General features: G+C 42.6%; 7 protein-coding genes across 7 annotated transcripts; 4 read left to right on the top strand and 3 right to left on the bottom strand.

Annotated features, from left to right (window-relative positions):
• Positions 1–539: 539 nt before the first annotated feature.
• Positions 540–1981, bottom strand: SS1G_11590 (predicted protein; the record flags this gene model as incomplete). The annotated part of the gene is made up of 2 exons (XM_001587547.1): positions 540–1014; positions 1341–1981. The coding sequence occupies 2 exons, from the start codon at positions 1979–1981 to the stop codon at positions 540–542; spliced, it is 1116 nt and encodes a 371-aa protein (XP_001587597.1).
• A 348-nt stretch (positions 1982–2329) lies between these two features.
• Positions 2330–4715, top strand: SS1G_11589 (hypothetical protein; the record flags this gene model as incomplete). Its single annotated transcript, XM_001587546.1, has 9 exons — positions 2330–2423; positions 2471–3051; positions 3189–3219; positions 3326–3581; positions 3723–3825; positions 3893–3986; positions 4046–4215; positions 4288–4363; positions 4495–4715. The coding sequence occupies 9 exons, from the start codon at positions 2330–2332 to the stop codon at positions 4713–4715; spliced, it is 1626 nt and encodes a 541-aa protein (XP_001587596.1).
• Positions 4716–5363: 648 nt separating this feature from the next.
• SS1G_11588 (predicted protein) lies at positions 5364–6194 on the bottom strand (the record flags this gene model as incomplete). Its single annotated transcript, XM_001587545.1, has 2 exons — positions 5364–6023; positions 6132–6194. 2 exons carry the CDS (start codon positions 6192–6194, stop codon positions 5364–5366), a joined length of 723 nt encoding a protein of 240 aa, XP_001587595.1.
• A 1938-nt stretch (positions 6195–8132) lies between these two features.
• Positions 8133–9785, top strand: SS1G_11587 (hypothetical protein; the record flags this gene model as incomplete). The annotated part of the gene is made up of 2 exons (XM_001587544.1): positions 8133–8365; positions 8561–9785. 2 exons carry the CDS (start codon positions 8133–8135, stop codon positions 9783–9785), a joined length of 1458 nt encoding a protein of 485 aa, XP_001587594.1.
• Positions 9786–10037: 252 nt separating this feature from the next.
• On the top strand, positions 10038–10184 carry SS1G_11586 (predicted protein; the record flags this gene model as incomplete). Its single annotated transcript, XM_001587543.1, has 1 exon — positions 10038–10184. The coding sequence occupies one exon, from the start codon at positions 10038–10040 to the stop codon at positions 10182–10184; it is 147 nt and encodes a 48-aa protein (XP_001587593.1).
• Positions 10185–11029: 845 nt separating this feature from the next.
• SS1G_11585 (hypothetical protein) lies at positions 11030–12143 on the top strand (the record flags this gene model as incomplete). The annotated part of the gene is made up of 2 exons (XM_001587542.1): positions 11030–11353; positions 11418–12143. 2 exons carry the CDS (start codon positions 11030–11032, stop codon positions 12141–12143), a joined length of 1050 nt encoding a protein of 349 aa, XP_001587592.1.
• A 420-nt stretch (positions 12144–12563) lies between these two features.
• Positions 12564–14479, bottom strand: SS1G_11584 (hypothetical protein; the record flags this gene model as incomplete). Its single annotated transcript, XM_001587541.1, has 2 exons — positions 12564–13541; positions 13589–14479. 2 exons carry the CDS (start codon positions 14477–14479, stop codon positions 12564–12566), a joined length of 1869 nt encoding a protein of 622 aa, XP_001587591.1.
• Positions 14480–14875: the final 396 nt, after the last annotated feature.

The raw sequence follows: 14875 nt of genomic DNA, 5'->3' as shown, positions 1-14875 counted from the left end.
TTTCCATACTTCTTTTCTCGGTCAACGAAATAGCGAGAGCGAAGGGTGTGGCCCATTGTGACAACAAACACAGATGATGTCGGTAGTTGTATCTAATGCTAATCATTTCCTAAAAACCATAAGCGAATGAAACCCTACGTTCGTCTCCCCACGGAAATTCGGTGGATGCGGGGGCGGGGTGTGCGGGGGAAAGTCATAAAGATGGGGAAAGATCAGCATATATTGGAAAAATTATGGAGAGTAAGTGGGAATAATGCCTTGTGACGAAATGAGCCCTTCTTTCTTTAATTATTGCCCAAAGGCTGACATACAGATATTTACTCTTTGATTGAGCTGGCGAGTTCAAACTAGCATGTTCGATTGCACCACGAATGAAGTGAACCAGGTAGGCACTCCAGACTGCAGTCTGACTAGGTTTCAAATTGGTTCCAATCAATATCTGAAATATCTAACCAAGTAGAAAGAGCGAAATGAATTCCCAATCCCTCCAGATCTGTTCTTGTTGCAATAGCAGAGATCGGCCGCTCAAGGACCCGGCCCTATGGTTTCACCCCCGCATCCCCTCCTACATTTGATTCTGGGCCTTTTGGTAAAGGATTGTAGAACCAAACTTCCGCTGACGCCCATATCAGTGTTTCTGACTCAAATTTTACCCCTCGTTCGGTTCCGTACGATTGAATCGCGGGGTGGATGACTAAAGTAAGAGGGTGGCCATTTAGCTTGTCTCCGTCATCTTCGATCACCATGGTATGAAGGGTCATCTTTGGGTCATTAATGTCGTAGAGAGAGCTCAGATCTTTGAGTGTAGATATTTTGAGCGCTGGCCGACGTGTCCGGAGATGGTACGATAGGTTAACCGCCTGCTGATACAAATCATGAAGTTTAGCCATCCTTCTTGGGTTCACATCGAAAAGGTACTTAGCAGGACTACTGATAAAACTTTCGGCTTGCAAGTTTGCTCTTCCAACAAGTAAGTTCTGCATCTTTAGTCTGGTAGCCTCAGCTTTGGCATGACTAGAAGCCTCCGGGTATATCAGTCTCACAGTATCAGCGCGCCATTTATGGGCATCTTCGGGACTCCCTGCTTCTGTTAGTTATGTAGCTAATCAAAGATAAATCCTCCTCTTAAGTCTCTGTATTTCGATACTGATACTGTTATTAGTAGCAGGGACCCATTTACCCATTCCCGATACATCGAAGCACTTCTCTTGCAGGGCACGCACCGCTCGATTGCATTCTTCTCTATCCTGGTAGTTTTTTTCCTGCAGTTCGCTTTCGCGCTCTCTTATTTTCGCTATTCTTTCTTCATAGCTAAAAGTTCTTCAAGCCTTTGCTCTAACTCGTCTCGGAGCCTTTTCGAATGTGGATGGTCATTCATGGGAAGATTATGATAAGGGTCCAGTTCCTCTTCATGGACTGTAGTGCGCGACGTTTCTCTCCGTAGGTCAATCGCAGATGGAGCTTGAGTTTTGGTCTGTCCGGCGGTTTGTTCAGAGTGCAATGATCGGGTAATATCTTCAGGATCCAGAAAAGGCCTCAAATTTGCATGACCCTCAGGAGAATCATGATCATGCATGGAACCGTGCCAGGCCACATTAGAATCAAAATTTTGAGCATTCGTGTGGGTGTTAAGCTCAACTGAGGGTAAAATATCGCAGTCTTCAGATGCGATTGTGGGTGAACTATTTTCTGGGAGCTTGAAAGGCTCCGGCGGTGAATTTTGTTGGCAAGGGTGCGTTTCTCTTGTGAGCCCCATGAACACATTACTTGCATTTCTTGCCATAGAACATTGTTTACCTCTAGTATTGGTCTCTAAAGAGAAGACTTTGTGGAATTCAAAGTACTTGTTGAAAACAGAAAGCTTTTTAAGTGGACGCCTGAAAATGTGTCTCTGCTTTGCTCGACTTGGGTCATGTTTATGTCTCTCTTCTTCGATATTCTGGCCGGATATCAACCGTTTGAGGCTGAATGATAGGGACATTTTTTAAATCTTGAGTTTCTACTTGAGAAAGGTAAACAACACAAGTAACATTCTCGGTAATAACACGGCTCGCTGCGGCCTTTTCAATCACAGTTGCCAATTCGACAGATTTGCTGGAGGTTTCATCTATCGGCAAGGAGGCACTAGAATTGTGTCGTATTATGCGGCTTCCACAGAATGCTCTTGTGTCTAGGAAATTCTAGAGTTTACCGTATTGAAGGATGCGACATTAGAATGATGAAAGAAATAGATTTCCTATAACTCCATGAACTTTTGGAAGAAAATTTCCGATCCCACAAACATTTGAACTAAACATTTTGATACGACAGTCACCCGAGAATTCACAGGATGTCGCCTTCTAGTCCAAACAGAGAAATTGGTACAGGTTTACCTCCCCGGCACAGAATTGTCATTGCTATAGACTATGGAACCACGTATTCTGGTACGTATCATGATTATGATTCCCATTCTTCGCTGATTCATCTCTAGGTCTTAGCTATGCTATAAGCAACGCCGAAAAAGGCACAGAATATGGTATCGGATGGCCACGCAGCCTGAATACCGACAGTCTCGGAAAGATTCCAACCAAAATTGCTTACAAAGCGGAGAATCTTCAGTCGTTGCAAACGGACACCTGGGGCTATGCGGTGGGAGCAGACTCAAAATCGTGTTCATGGACCAAGCTCCTTCTTGACAAGAGTGCCTTTAAGAACAGAGACGATGAAGTTGGTCCTAGGGAAAATATCGATGAAGGAATGATGCATCTGCCACCAAATCGCACTGCTAATGGCGTCTGTGAGGACTTCCTCCATGCGATGTATGTTCATTTTGTCAATGAGGCCCGTCAAAGAGTTGGAACGGAAGCATTCGATATGTCCCCAATGGATTACTGGATTACATTGCCCGCTATATGGTCCGATGAGGCAAAGCAGGCCACCTTGGATGCTGCGAAAGGGGCTGGATTTGCCAAAAACTCTATGGATCAAATACGCACTATTGCGGAGCCAGAAGCTGCAGCTATTGCAACCTTGCAAGAACTTGCTACATCTGGCTCCCTCGACGCTGTGCAGGTGAGCTGTCGCAGTACTTGAAGTTATTGTAGACTCGCTAGTGTATTATCCAGTGCGGTGATAACATTTTGGTATGTGACGGTGGAGGAGGGACAGTAGATATCACCACATATACAATTACTTCGGTTGGAGTAAAGTTAGAGTTTAAGGAACTCTACATTGGAGCAGGTCAATATACACTTTCATTAGAGAGGCATTTGGCCGTTGAGATAGCTTTTTCTCCAGAGATAATATTTACTATGGAAGATACACAGCTAACTAATTGATCCCGCAGGTGAAAAATGTGGGTCAACCTTCATCGACCGTCGTCTTCACTTCCTCTTGTCGGAGCGATTCGGCAATGCTTTTAAAGATTTGCCATGTGAGAAAAAAGGCCCGGACAGCAAATTCATGAACGCTTGGGAGTTTCTCAAGAGGGATTTCGGCCACGACATCAACGATATGGGTACATTTGATCTGGGTCCCTTGAAACTCAATTCGCCAAGTTCAAAACATTATGACGACATTGAGCATGTTGTTCATCTCTCATGGTATGCTGACCCCAATTTCAAATGTGATTACTGCCTCCGCGGTCATTCATAGTTTTACTCTTCAAAGTCACACTATGAGGAAGATCTGGAGCTGGTGGTCCATTCATACTTTCCATTGTGATTTTTCTAACGATTGCTCAGCGGAGATATGAAACATTTGTTTGATCCAATCATCAATCAAATACTCGATTTGGTGCGCAGTCAAACAAAGCAAGCGAAGCGTCAAAGGAATGCGGAGATCGATGTGAGTTTCAAGTTTAAGTTACCATAGTCCGCTCTCATATTGACTCTTATGAAGCGTATAATTTTAGTCGGTGGGCTTGGGGGTTCGAAGTATTTGTACGAAAGGCTACAATCATGGTGCTCCGCAAACGGGAATGTTAAAATTCTATGCCCTAAGGACCCGTGAGTATCTTCACCTGGGTATTTTCGCTCATCTAATCTGTTCAAAAGTCAAACTGCAGTCCTAAGGGGTGCTAGAATTCGCGGCCTGGAAGAAATCGCGCCTTTCGTCAAGTATGCTCGTCGCCACTACGGTTTTCGTATTGCGCTTCCTTTCCGGAGGTTTACCTATGATACGAAACACGCTTTTATCGACGAGTTCACGGAGCGGTTATTCTGTGCAGGTCGCATGGTATGGTGTGTTTCTAAGGTAAAAAAGAAGTTGTCCACAATGCATCCTATAGAAAAAATTTAATACTCCCAGGGCGATGGGATAATTGAGGGGTTTTATCATCGAGAGGGTTGTACGGCTTCTTATACTCCTGGAGAAGAAGTGACCGGTGCGATTTGACTCTATTCATGCGAAGGAGATGAGCAGCCTGAACGGATGGATGATCCAGGTAAACCATTGATTATTTCTCCAAAATGCGATGCTCAATAGACTTAATCATTCTTACTAATTGTTCTTCAGGCGTCCAAGAGATCGGTCAAATAACTTTTCATTTCAAGTCGGACTTCGACTTCGATGCTGCGAAAGAATCAAGATTCATTCGTCGACTCAAGAAATATGTTTACCAATTTCATTTCGACGTCCAAGTCGTCTTTGGTGATAAAGGAGCTAATTTGAAATTCAGAATAGCTGTGAATGGGAGGGTGATTGCTACCGTTCCGATAAAGTTTACCGATCGTTGAAGTGGCAGCAGTGAAGTCGCCAAAAATCACAGGGGGGATTACAGGGAGAGAGTTGTCAAAACTTTGTGACGTGGATGCAGTGTGCATAGAATTTGAGCTCATCTGAGGAGTCGATTTTGTTTTCAGTCAAATGCGATAAATAGTGAACGAGACAGCTTTCAAGCAGATAGCCATGCATTCATCGGTCGTTTCAATTGCAAAATTTGCCTTTTGTCCTGAAAAGACTCTAGAATTGTTATGTGAGTGAGGCAATGGTGTACATTTTTGGCCATGAAAAAACAATAACAGGTTGAATATCATTCAGAATAGAAATTCGCTGTATTTAGAAGAAGACTGTCCTTACATCTGTAGATGGCATCCGAAATTAAAAAGTGAAAAGCTACCCACAGTCCCACTTCTTTTCTCCCTCTTTCTTTTCTCTTTTTCTTTTTCTTTGGCAAATGCGGATTCGCGGCATTCGATTCCCAGCGAAATTTTTTCCTCCTGACCTTGCGGCTCCGGCTGAAGAGCTTTGATGCTCGCACTATATTTAATTGTCATCGCAAGCAAGGCCAAATTCGAGTTTCGGTCACTACTTAAGCACCGGATCTAAGAGCTTTGCGCTTTTTGCGACTTTCGTCTGTCAACTTTTGAATCTTGATGCGTTCATCATTGAATTCTGCTATTTGCTGGCGTAACCTCCTCTACCAAAGGCCTTAGTTGTTCAGCAAGGTCATCTAGATAAGGCTTTACAAGATCTAGCAATGTCGTCTCATCTAAGCCCTTGAGCAGTCTTCCGCCTGCGGTTTCTGGGCTCGTTCCAACTCGCGGAGGAACAACTCTTGGCTCCACGGCTTCCGTACCATAATCAGGCTCGCCTGGGCCAGGGGTATAAAACCAGACAGTTGCAGGTTTAACAAATACTTCAGAACAGTAAAATCGCGTATCTCTACCAATCCTCGATCTCTCCCGCCCAAATAACTTGATATGAGGTGATATAACCATAGTTATTGGCTGACTTTTTCCGTCTCCTTCGAATCTCACATTGGCTCGACCGTGTAAATCCAGGGCCTTGTCCTTAGAATTATATGGCTGGCCCAAGATGTCTGAAGGGTTCGAAACTTCCAACACCGTTCTTTCGCCCCAGAGTCGGTACGCATGTTTGGCAGCGAAGGTATATGTGCGTTGAAGTTTCTGAAGTGCGCCCGGATTTTCATTAATAATATACTTCGCAGGGCTCCGCATAAAGTCTACGGCTCCACGAATCCCTGCTTTGTAAATGAGCTGGTTTGTTTGCGCTTTAACTCCGCTCTCCTCTACACCATTATCCTGTGGAAGAATGAGTCTTATTGTATCTGAACGCCGAGTTTGAGCATCTTCTACATTCCCTATGCATCATCAATCTCCTGTAGCTAGGATTGTATTGGACGAACCTACATGCATTTCCCAGTGATAAAATGTCGTTAAGGCTTTGAGAAAGCTCTTGTTACGTTGTAACATTATAACTATTATCACGTGTTATAGGATCACATGAATAGTCTTGTGAGGGAGCGAGATTCGAATCTCGCTCCCCAGCTCCATCGCTCCAATGTTGGAATACGAAGGTCTATATAATCAAGATGGATTCCCTTTGTATAGAGCTTCGTGCTCAAGATCAAGATCAATCATTTAGTATACTCTACTATTAGTTACGAATTGCATCATTGTCATTACTTTAAGTCCCTGCTTGACGCCTAGTTATAAACCACCTCGAGAGCCTAGAGCACTTCCACGTGATCTAGATGGCAAACCTCGTAACAGCTCTGGTCCCAAGAAGTAAAAGGGATCTGAAAAAATGGTCGAGAACAGATGGTGGTTAAGCATATCACAGTGTGGGACCTAGATAAGATATATAATATTTTATAAAGAGAGAAAAAGATACTAGCAATGATGAAATATGTTAAAAGGAATGACCTCTCACAGGGAATAGTGGGAAGCTGATAGGGCAGAACTGAGGTAATATTGGTCTAGTGTTACGACGGATCTCACATACCTAACATCACGTGATTAGCATCATGTGATATGAGGATCCCAGTAGGCTCAGCTGTCCCAGTACAACTGGGACAACTGGGAGCACTGGGACGCATGCCACGATGGTCTATATAATCAAGATGGATTTCCTTTGTATAGAGCTTCGTGCTCAAGATCAATCATTTAGTATACTCTACTGTTAGTTACGAATTGCATATCATAATTGTCATTACTTAAGTCCCTGCTTGACGCCTAGTTATAAACCACCTCGAGAGCCTAGAGCACTTCCACGTGATCTAGATGGCAAACCTCGTAACATCTAGTAGGTTAATCTCTCATCTAAGTTCTACGGAAGTGCGAAGCTCTCTTACAAAGAGCTTCTCAATCTAGTCCTAATAGGACTAGTGCCCTGTGCACGTGCTACGCAGGAACCATTCACTTTAACAAAATAGGATATAAATATATAAAACATCCACTTTAACTATTATTAACCAGTGACAGTTTTCCAATATTAAATTAAATTATTCAGAATTTTGAACTGTGTAATTAATTATAATGAAATTGTAAAAAATTATTACTTTTATTATTTATGTTACGAGGTTTGCCATCTAGATCACGTGGAAGTGCTCTAGGCTCTCGAGGTGGTTTATAACTAGGCGTCAAGCAGGGACTTAAAGTAATGACAATGATGCAATTCGTAACTAATAGTAGAGTATACTAAATGATTGATCTTGATCTTGAGCACGAAGCTCTACAAATGGAAACCTATCCTTTATATAGAACTTCATACTCTACTGTATTCCTTTGGATCTCTTGGATCTACTGGATCTAGAGTTTAACTCTATAGATCCTCTAGATCCCCTAGATCACTCACGTGATTTTAATCAGAACATATGTCTGTGCTTGCTGAGGGTGGGGAGACTCTATGAGTCAATTGTCATACAATTTTGTATGTGAATCGACTTGCTTTTCTACAGGGTCCAAGCTCATATGGACATGTTGACTGTTACTTCGTATGTCACACTCAAGAATACTGGGTAAAGTATCTTGTATTAGAAAATACTAAGCTAAGGAGAAAAGAAGAAGGGAAACAAGAGTAGAGGGTTTTCCTGTGATTAAATACAAACGGGGCATGCCACGTGACCCGGAGGTGTGAGGCGTCACATCGTAACAAAATAAATTTTTAAAATCTTTTGATTTTCTTAATCATGATATGTATAATTTCAAAATAAAAAAAATAGAAAATGTTTATTTGATTTTCTTTGAATTCCAATCAATTATTCTATTTTAAATACATTCTAGTAAATTATTTTGATTCTTTATATATATAACGTGGTTTATCAGCGAGCGGGCCATATCACCGAGCGGGCCACTTTTACCTCAATTTATATCTTTCAACTTCAATACGCGATTTATCAACAATATATTATGGAATCGAATAATCAAGAAGGTCGAATACTTTTAGCTATCGAAGTTATCAATAAAGACCAAAAATTAAGCATTCGGAAGGCTGCTAAGCTATATAATATCCTGTGTACAAAGATTCAGCGCAGAATGGACGGTACTACCCCTCGTATCGAATCTCGAGCAAATAGTCATAATTTGATCAAATTAGAAGAGGAAGTGCTTATCCAGTATATAATCGATATGGATGAGAGAGGGTTTGCACCTAAATTAAATGGTGTAGAAGATATGGCGAATTATATCCTCGAATCGCGGGGTGCGAAGAAGGTTGGAAAGCTCTGGGCTCATCGCTTTGTTAAACGATGTCCAGAATTAAAGACGCGTTTTAATCGCATTTATGATTTTCAAAGAGCTCTCTGCGAAGATCCCAAGCTTATTGAAGAGTGATTTAGATTGGTATCGAATATGCAGGCGAAATATGGTATTGTCGATTCTGATTTCTACAATTTCGACGAAACCAGCTTCATGATGGGTATAATATGCCCTGGAATGGTTGTAACTAGTGCTGAACGAAATGGTAGAAGCAAGGCAATACAACCAGGCAATCGAGAGTGGGCTACAGCAATTATATGTGGCAATGGAGAGGGTGAAACTATACCTCCATTTCTGGTAGTTCAAGGACAAGTTCATCTTTCCAATTGGTATACCGAAACCGATTTTCCTGCGGATTGGGCTATTAAACCTACTTCCAATGGATGGACGAATAATGAAACAGGGTTAGAATGGTTAAAGCATTTCGATAAACATACTATTCGTCAAAGAAAGGGCAAATATCGAATGCTAGTATTGGATGGGCACGAAAGCCATGAATCAATATCTTTTCAATCATATTGCAAATCAAATGATATTATATGCCTCAAATTACTACTACATTCAAGTCATTTAACTCAACCACTCGATGTTGGGTGTTTTGGCATACTCAAACGTTCATATAGTTGTCAAATTGAAGGATTTATCAAAGCTCATATCAATCATATTACCAAGGTTGAATTCTTTATAGCCTTCAAGGCTGTATATTTACAATCATTTACTATTCAGAATATGAAAGCTGGTTTTCGAGGAGCAGGTCTAATACCATTCGATCCTCAATCTATACTTTCAAAACTAGATATTAGGATTCGTACTTCTACCCCTTCATCTACCTTCTTGGAACTTACCAACTCCTGGATCTCTCAAACCCCTCATAATCCAACTGAGGCTCTCTTACAATCAACTCTAGTAAAAGCTCGAATAACTCGTCATCAATCAAGCTCTCCTACACCTATATTTGAGACTGTACAAGCTTTAGTTAAAGGTACAGAGAGATTAGCATATGAAGTTACACTTTTGAGTGCTGAGAATCGTATGCTTCAAAGAGCAAATGAGGTATTAAGTAAACGTCAACACGCTAAAAAAATTCAACTACGTAATGAAGGAGTACTTACTAGACAAGAAGCTAAAGATATATTATCACAACAAGAGGTTGATAATCAGATTCAACGCGACGAGCGTCAAAATGGGGGAAATTTTAATAGGGAATCATCTACTAGTCGATGCTGTAGTAAGTGTGGAAAGACTGGTCATAATTCAAGAACTTGTCAGAATAGTATAATAGATCCTAGATTATTAGATTCTTGATAGTTTCAATCAATTGATTTAATTGTTGTTAAATAATATGGGTTTGAAATGATAAATTGAGGTAAAAGTGGCCCGCTCGGTGATATGGCCCGCTCGCTGATAAACCACGTTAAATAATAGAGCTATGAAAAGTTGAACAATCGTCAATTTTGGTATGATTTCGCTTAGTATTACTGATCGATCCTCAATCTTGCTTTGAAATCAAATCCGCAAATAGCTACAGATCGATGTATCCGGGATATCCTTGACCGAATGGGAGCTTTTACTGGTGCGACTGGACACGACTGGGCCCTGGCAAACAAGATTAAAGCTCGTCTAATTCTAAGAGTGGGAGTGGGGGAAAGGGCAGACAATGAGAGCTTTGGAACAACTTGGAAGAAGGGTTTGCGATCCTCGTGACATACAAACTCCCGAGAAAGTCTTGATTCCAATATTGATTCCTTGGAATTTTCGGATATGAGAAGGAGAATATAGTTAGCACCAAACACCTGGAAGTTGCAGCTTGGAAGTTGTCGAATATGGGAGTTACCGAGGTGTACGGAGCAGAAGAATAGGTGTTGGGCTAACCTTAGCTGACTCAGCGAAAGTCATAATCTCACGTGTTGTTCGTTCTTCTCGGCGGCTCGGTTGCATCCTTTCTTTATTTCTCTCTCCTGTCTACTCTCCCCTGCCTATTGACCATCCATTCCATATCCCCTGTCCTTCAATTCAATTCTCTTTATGTATGTTCAGTCACTATACATGCTCATGCGAGCGAATGGAAACACAAGAACATGCGAAGATCCCAAGAGTCATCTGAGCAAGTATAATCGAAAAGGGCAAGAAATTCAAACTTCTGGGTGACTTCTGGATAAGGTTTGTGGGGCAAACATGTCTTGGCTCTCCACATGTACATAGTCATCTAATTATCGTTTCTGATTGATGAGAAAGGAGCATTACCCTTGTCAAACTTCCCCAGATTTTATGGGTTCGCGTCCTCAGGTCCTGGTAGTGCATCGGAAACGTTTGACAGCTTGGCGTCGGAACATCTATGCCGAAGTGGCTAAAGGCAGTCAAAATGTCCGTCCTGTTCAATACCACAAGTGTGCTTCCGTTTTTCCAAAGTCTTTTGATTAAGTTGGCTAGGAACATGAGGTCAAGTTCCTCTAGTTGTTATAAATAACAGAATCTCCCATGATGGAAAGAGGGCATCCTCTTACTCTGCACATGCTTTTGCGCCCATTTCTTTCTACACAATCTCAGCCATGAAGTTTTTCTATTCTGCATTGGCCTTTGCGCCACAAGTCTTCGCTGCTCTCACTTACAAAGGAGTTGATTGGTCGTCCGTTACAGTTGAGGAGCAGACCGGTTACTCTTACAAAAATACCGCTGGCACTACACAAGCGCTCGAAACTATCTTGGCTGCTTCAGGTGTCAACACTGTGAGACAAAGGATATGGGTTAACCCGTCAAATGGTCAATACAATTTGGCATACAATTTGGCCCTTGCTAAACGCGCCAAGGCTGCTGGATTGAAAATATACCTTGATTTACATTTCAGTGACACATGGGCTGATCCGAGTCATCAGGTAAACAGACCTCTCTTCTCATAACCAATCTCTAATCAATTGATACTAACTTCATCCTTACTAGAAAATCCCCTCCGGCTGGCCCACCGACACAGTCGGCAACCTGGCATGGGAAGTCTACAACTATACTCTCGCCGTCTCTGACGCTTTCGCCAGTGCTGGCATCTCTCCCTCCATAATCTCCATCGGGAACGAAATCCGCGCCGGACTCCTCTGGCCCATCGGCGGAACCTCCTCCTACTACAACATCGCCACGCTCTTGCACTCCGCATCCGCCGGCATCAAAGACTCGACTCTAAGCACCAAACCCAAGATCATGATCCATCTCGACAACGGCTATTCCTGGTCCGAGCAACAATATTTCTACAAGACCGTGCTTGCACAAGGTCCCCTCCTAACCACCGATTTCGACATGATGGGCGTATCCTACTACCCATTCTATACATCCGCTGCTACGCTCGCCAGTCTCAAAACTTCCTTGACAAACATGGCTTCAACATGGGGCAAACAACTTGTAGTCGCCGAGACAAATTGGCCATACGCTTGTCCATCCCCCGCATACTCCTTCCCATCCGACGCAATATCGATTCCATTTAGTGCTGCGGGCCAAACAACATGGATTAAGAACGTCGCCGCTATCGTGGCGGGTGTTCAAGGTGGAGTTGGCCTCTTCTACTGGGAGCCTGCTTGGATTAATAATGCGGCGTTGGGAAGCAGTTGTTCTGACAACTTACTCGTTGGCACTAATGGAGTTGCAAGATCTAGTTTGTCGACTTTTGCTAGTATCTAGTTTCTAGATTGTGGATCAGAGGTAGTAGAGTAGAGAGGGGAAGGAGACAGATGTCTAGTTTTCTAATTGTTTTGTATATACTGGAACTTTATTATTTGTACATAAAAACACAACACATTATTATTATACTGCTGAGATGCATATCTCATTATAAACTACCAATCTTCTTCATGCATTGTGAATGACTAGGCCGAATTTATCTATTCAATCATTACCACAACAAATATGCATGTCTCTAGAAATAACCTCATAATCTTCTTATTTCCATTTCGTTGTAGATACACGAACATTCCGCACTTATGATCCAGGTATTCATACTCCAAACAGTTTTCGTAAAATACTTCGTATGAAGCACAACATAAAAAACAATGTCTTTCAGTCATTGGCTTAGATTCATCGACCAAACTCATCAATCATTAATCATTTCTCATGAAGTCTTGATAAACACATTGAGATTTGTTCGCCCAACAATTCTAATTCCATATGTGGAGCTTCTGTATCTTCAGATGAACCCGAGAACTTCAGTACTCTTTCTTGGGCAGTTTTCAAAGGGACAATATATTCGCTCTCGACTTGTGTCATCATTCCAGGTGGTATGATATTGGCATATTGCTCTGCTGTGATAAAAAATAAGAAATTCAGCGCAGCCATGTGGACTGCAAATGATGCCATTAAATCATTAGTCAATTCTTCATCCGAATCATCAACAAGTATTGAAAGATTTGGGAAGATTTGGGATTTTGTCTCTAGTAGGACAGAGCTGGTAGAAAAAAGATTTTGTGATTTCCTCTCATGGGCTGTAATTAATTCCTCCTTGAGCCAAGTAATAGCAGATACTTTCAGAGCTATCGCGCTGATTTCATCTGGAGAACCCTGGAGCGTCTTTGAGATGAAAACCAATCTTATCGCATCCACGGGATGGGCGTGTAATATGGCAGACGTGAGTTTATGTGTACAGTACCGCAGACCCGGAGAAGGATTTGTGGCAGACCATAATGATAAAGCCCGTAAATGTGCCATATAGTCATTGTCCTTGAATTCTCCAGATACAAATTTATTTGAGTGCTCTAACCATAAACCAATCGCAACTACAGCATCAACGATGGCAATAGATGATCCATCTGCAGAGTCAAAGAATCGAGCGACAAGTTTCGCATGATCAGGGAATATGGACATGACCGGCTCTGGGCTTTTTGTTTTAAACATGAGGGAGGAAAATACTAGTGAGGTGAGAAGGAACAAGCTACCATTTGGTGATAGTGGGATCTCTTCCGGGGAGTCAGGTAGGTTATCTCTGGGGTCTTCGTGTTCCGACCGCACCCGCGCAATTGGTGGAGTAGCATAGATCGTATCGAAAAGCAGATTGTAATCGGCGAGTCCTAAATCACGGCAAAGAGCCTCGCACGAATTAGTAAACAGGCTATTCATCAGATGTGCCAACATACGACAATCTGTCCAGTCACTTCATCCCGAATTTGAAGACCGGGGTCGACCCGAAACGCTACACACAAACTTGTTCTACCAGCCACGACTCGTTCGGGCTCAAACAATTCTTGCAGACGTCCTGCCCACTCTATCGGATGTTCGTTTATGTAGAGACCCAATATATGTACTGCGAAGCCTTGTAACAACTTCTGCTGGATGGCAGACTCATAGGACTCCTCCTCCTCTGATTCTGGATCTGGTGCAGTTGGCAGTGAAGAATCTACCTCGTGGCGCATAAAATTGGTAATGCTGAGACTCGATTTTCGTCCAGGGAGTGTAGGGCGCTTCTTGCCAGACAATGTCTGTATGAATTTGCCAACTGCAAGTACTGCCTTGTGGGAGGGATGAAATGCATTCGTGATTGTATCTATGGAGTTCGCAAGGAAGCGTGAAGGATGTTTGGTCTTGATCCGAGGGTGAATTATAGCAAGCAGACTGAGTAGAAGGCAAAAGCGATCAATTTCGTTTGATTCTTTGACAGCAGTACCTTCCTCATTTTCGATTGGTTCTTCATCCCAATTGTCTTCCACATCCTCGAGATCCAGCTCCGACATTGCCTCCACAACTCCAATTATAATCTCTCTCGGATTTGCGAGGCGTGCAATAGTTATGAGACAAGATTCGGAGCCAGGAACTCGAAGAAGCGTAGGCATGATGTCCCATCCTATCAAATTCGCCCGCTCTTTGTCTTGAAGCACATCATTTAACGATGAAAGGAGCTCTAATCGCAAGTCTACTGCGGGTTGATCATCAATTAATACCTTTGTGATAAAATTGAGGTACGCCAAATGATCACCCACAGGGGGGGCATTCGCTTTGATATCGACAACAGGGTCGATACGTGGCTCCATGTTGTCGGAGACTATTTAGTACAGTATTGTATTTCGTCTGAAGACAGCAGGGCGTGGGGAAGGGAAGTTAAGAATCTGGCAGAATTCCCAATGATGGTTGGTGAGGGCGGTGTATCATTTAAACTATCACGTGTTGAGCACTTTTCTTTTTTGCAATCTGTGGATATGGACCCTTTCTGTTATGATTTCAGGTGGCAATCAAGTGATTACTCCTATTGGCAGACGGTGCATGGCGAGGAATCCTTCTGGCGGTTGCATGCGCCAGTTCAATGCATGCAATCTGGTAGTCACCGTACATTAACCACTCAACTTCATCAAATGCTCGTCAAATATGCGCCTGTCACAGGGTTCCACATCCCCCCTGAAATGCTACCCACCTCTCGAACAGCTGCATAG

The sequence above is a fragment of the Sclerotinia sclerotiorum genome, genomic scaffold (genome assembly GCF_000146945.2).
Source record: "Sclerotinia sclerotiorum 1980 UF-70 scaffold_18 genomic scaffold, whole genome shotgun sequence".
In the NCBI taxonomy this organism is placed as follows: domain Eukaryota; kingdom Fungi; phylum Ascomycota; class Leotiomycetes; order Helotiales; family Sclerotiniaceae; genus Sclerotinia; species Sclerotinia sclerotiorum.
This window is presented reverse-complemented; position numbering and strand designations above follow the sequence as displayed.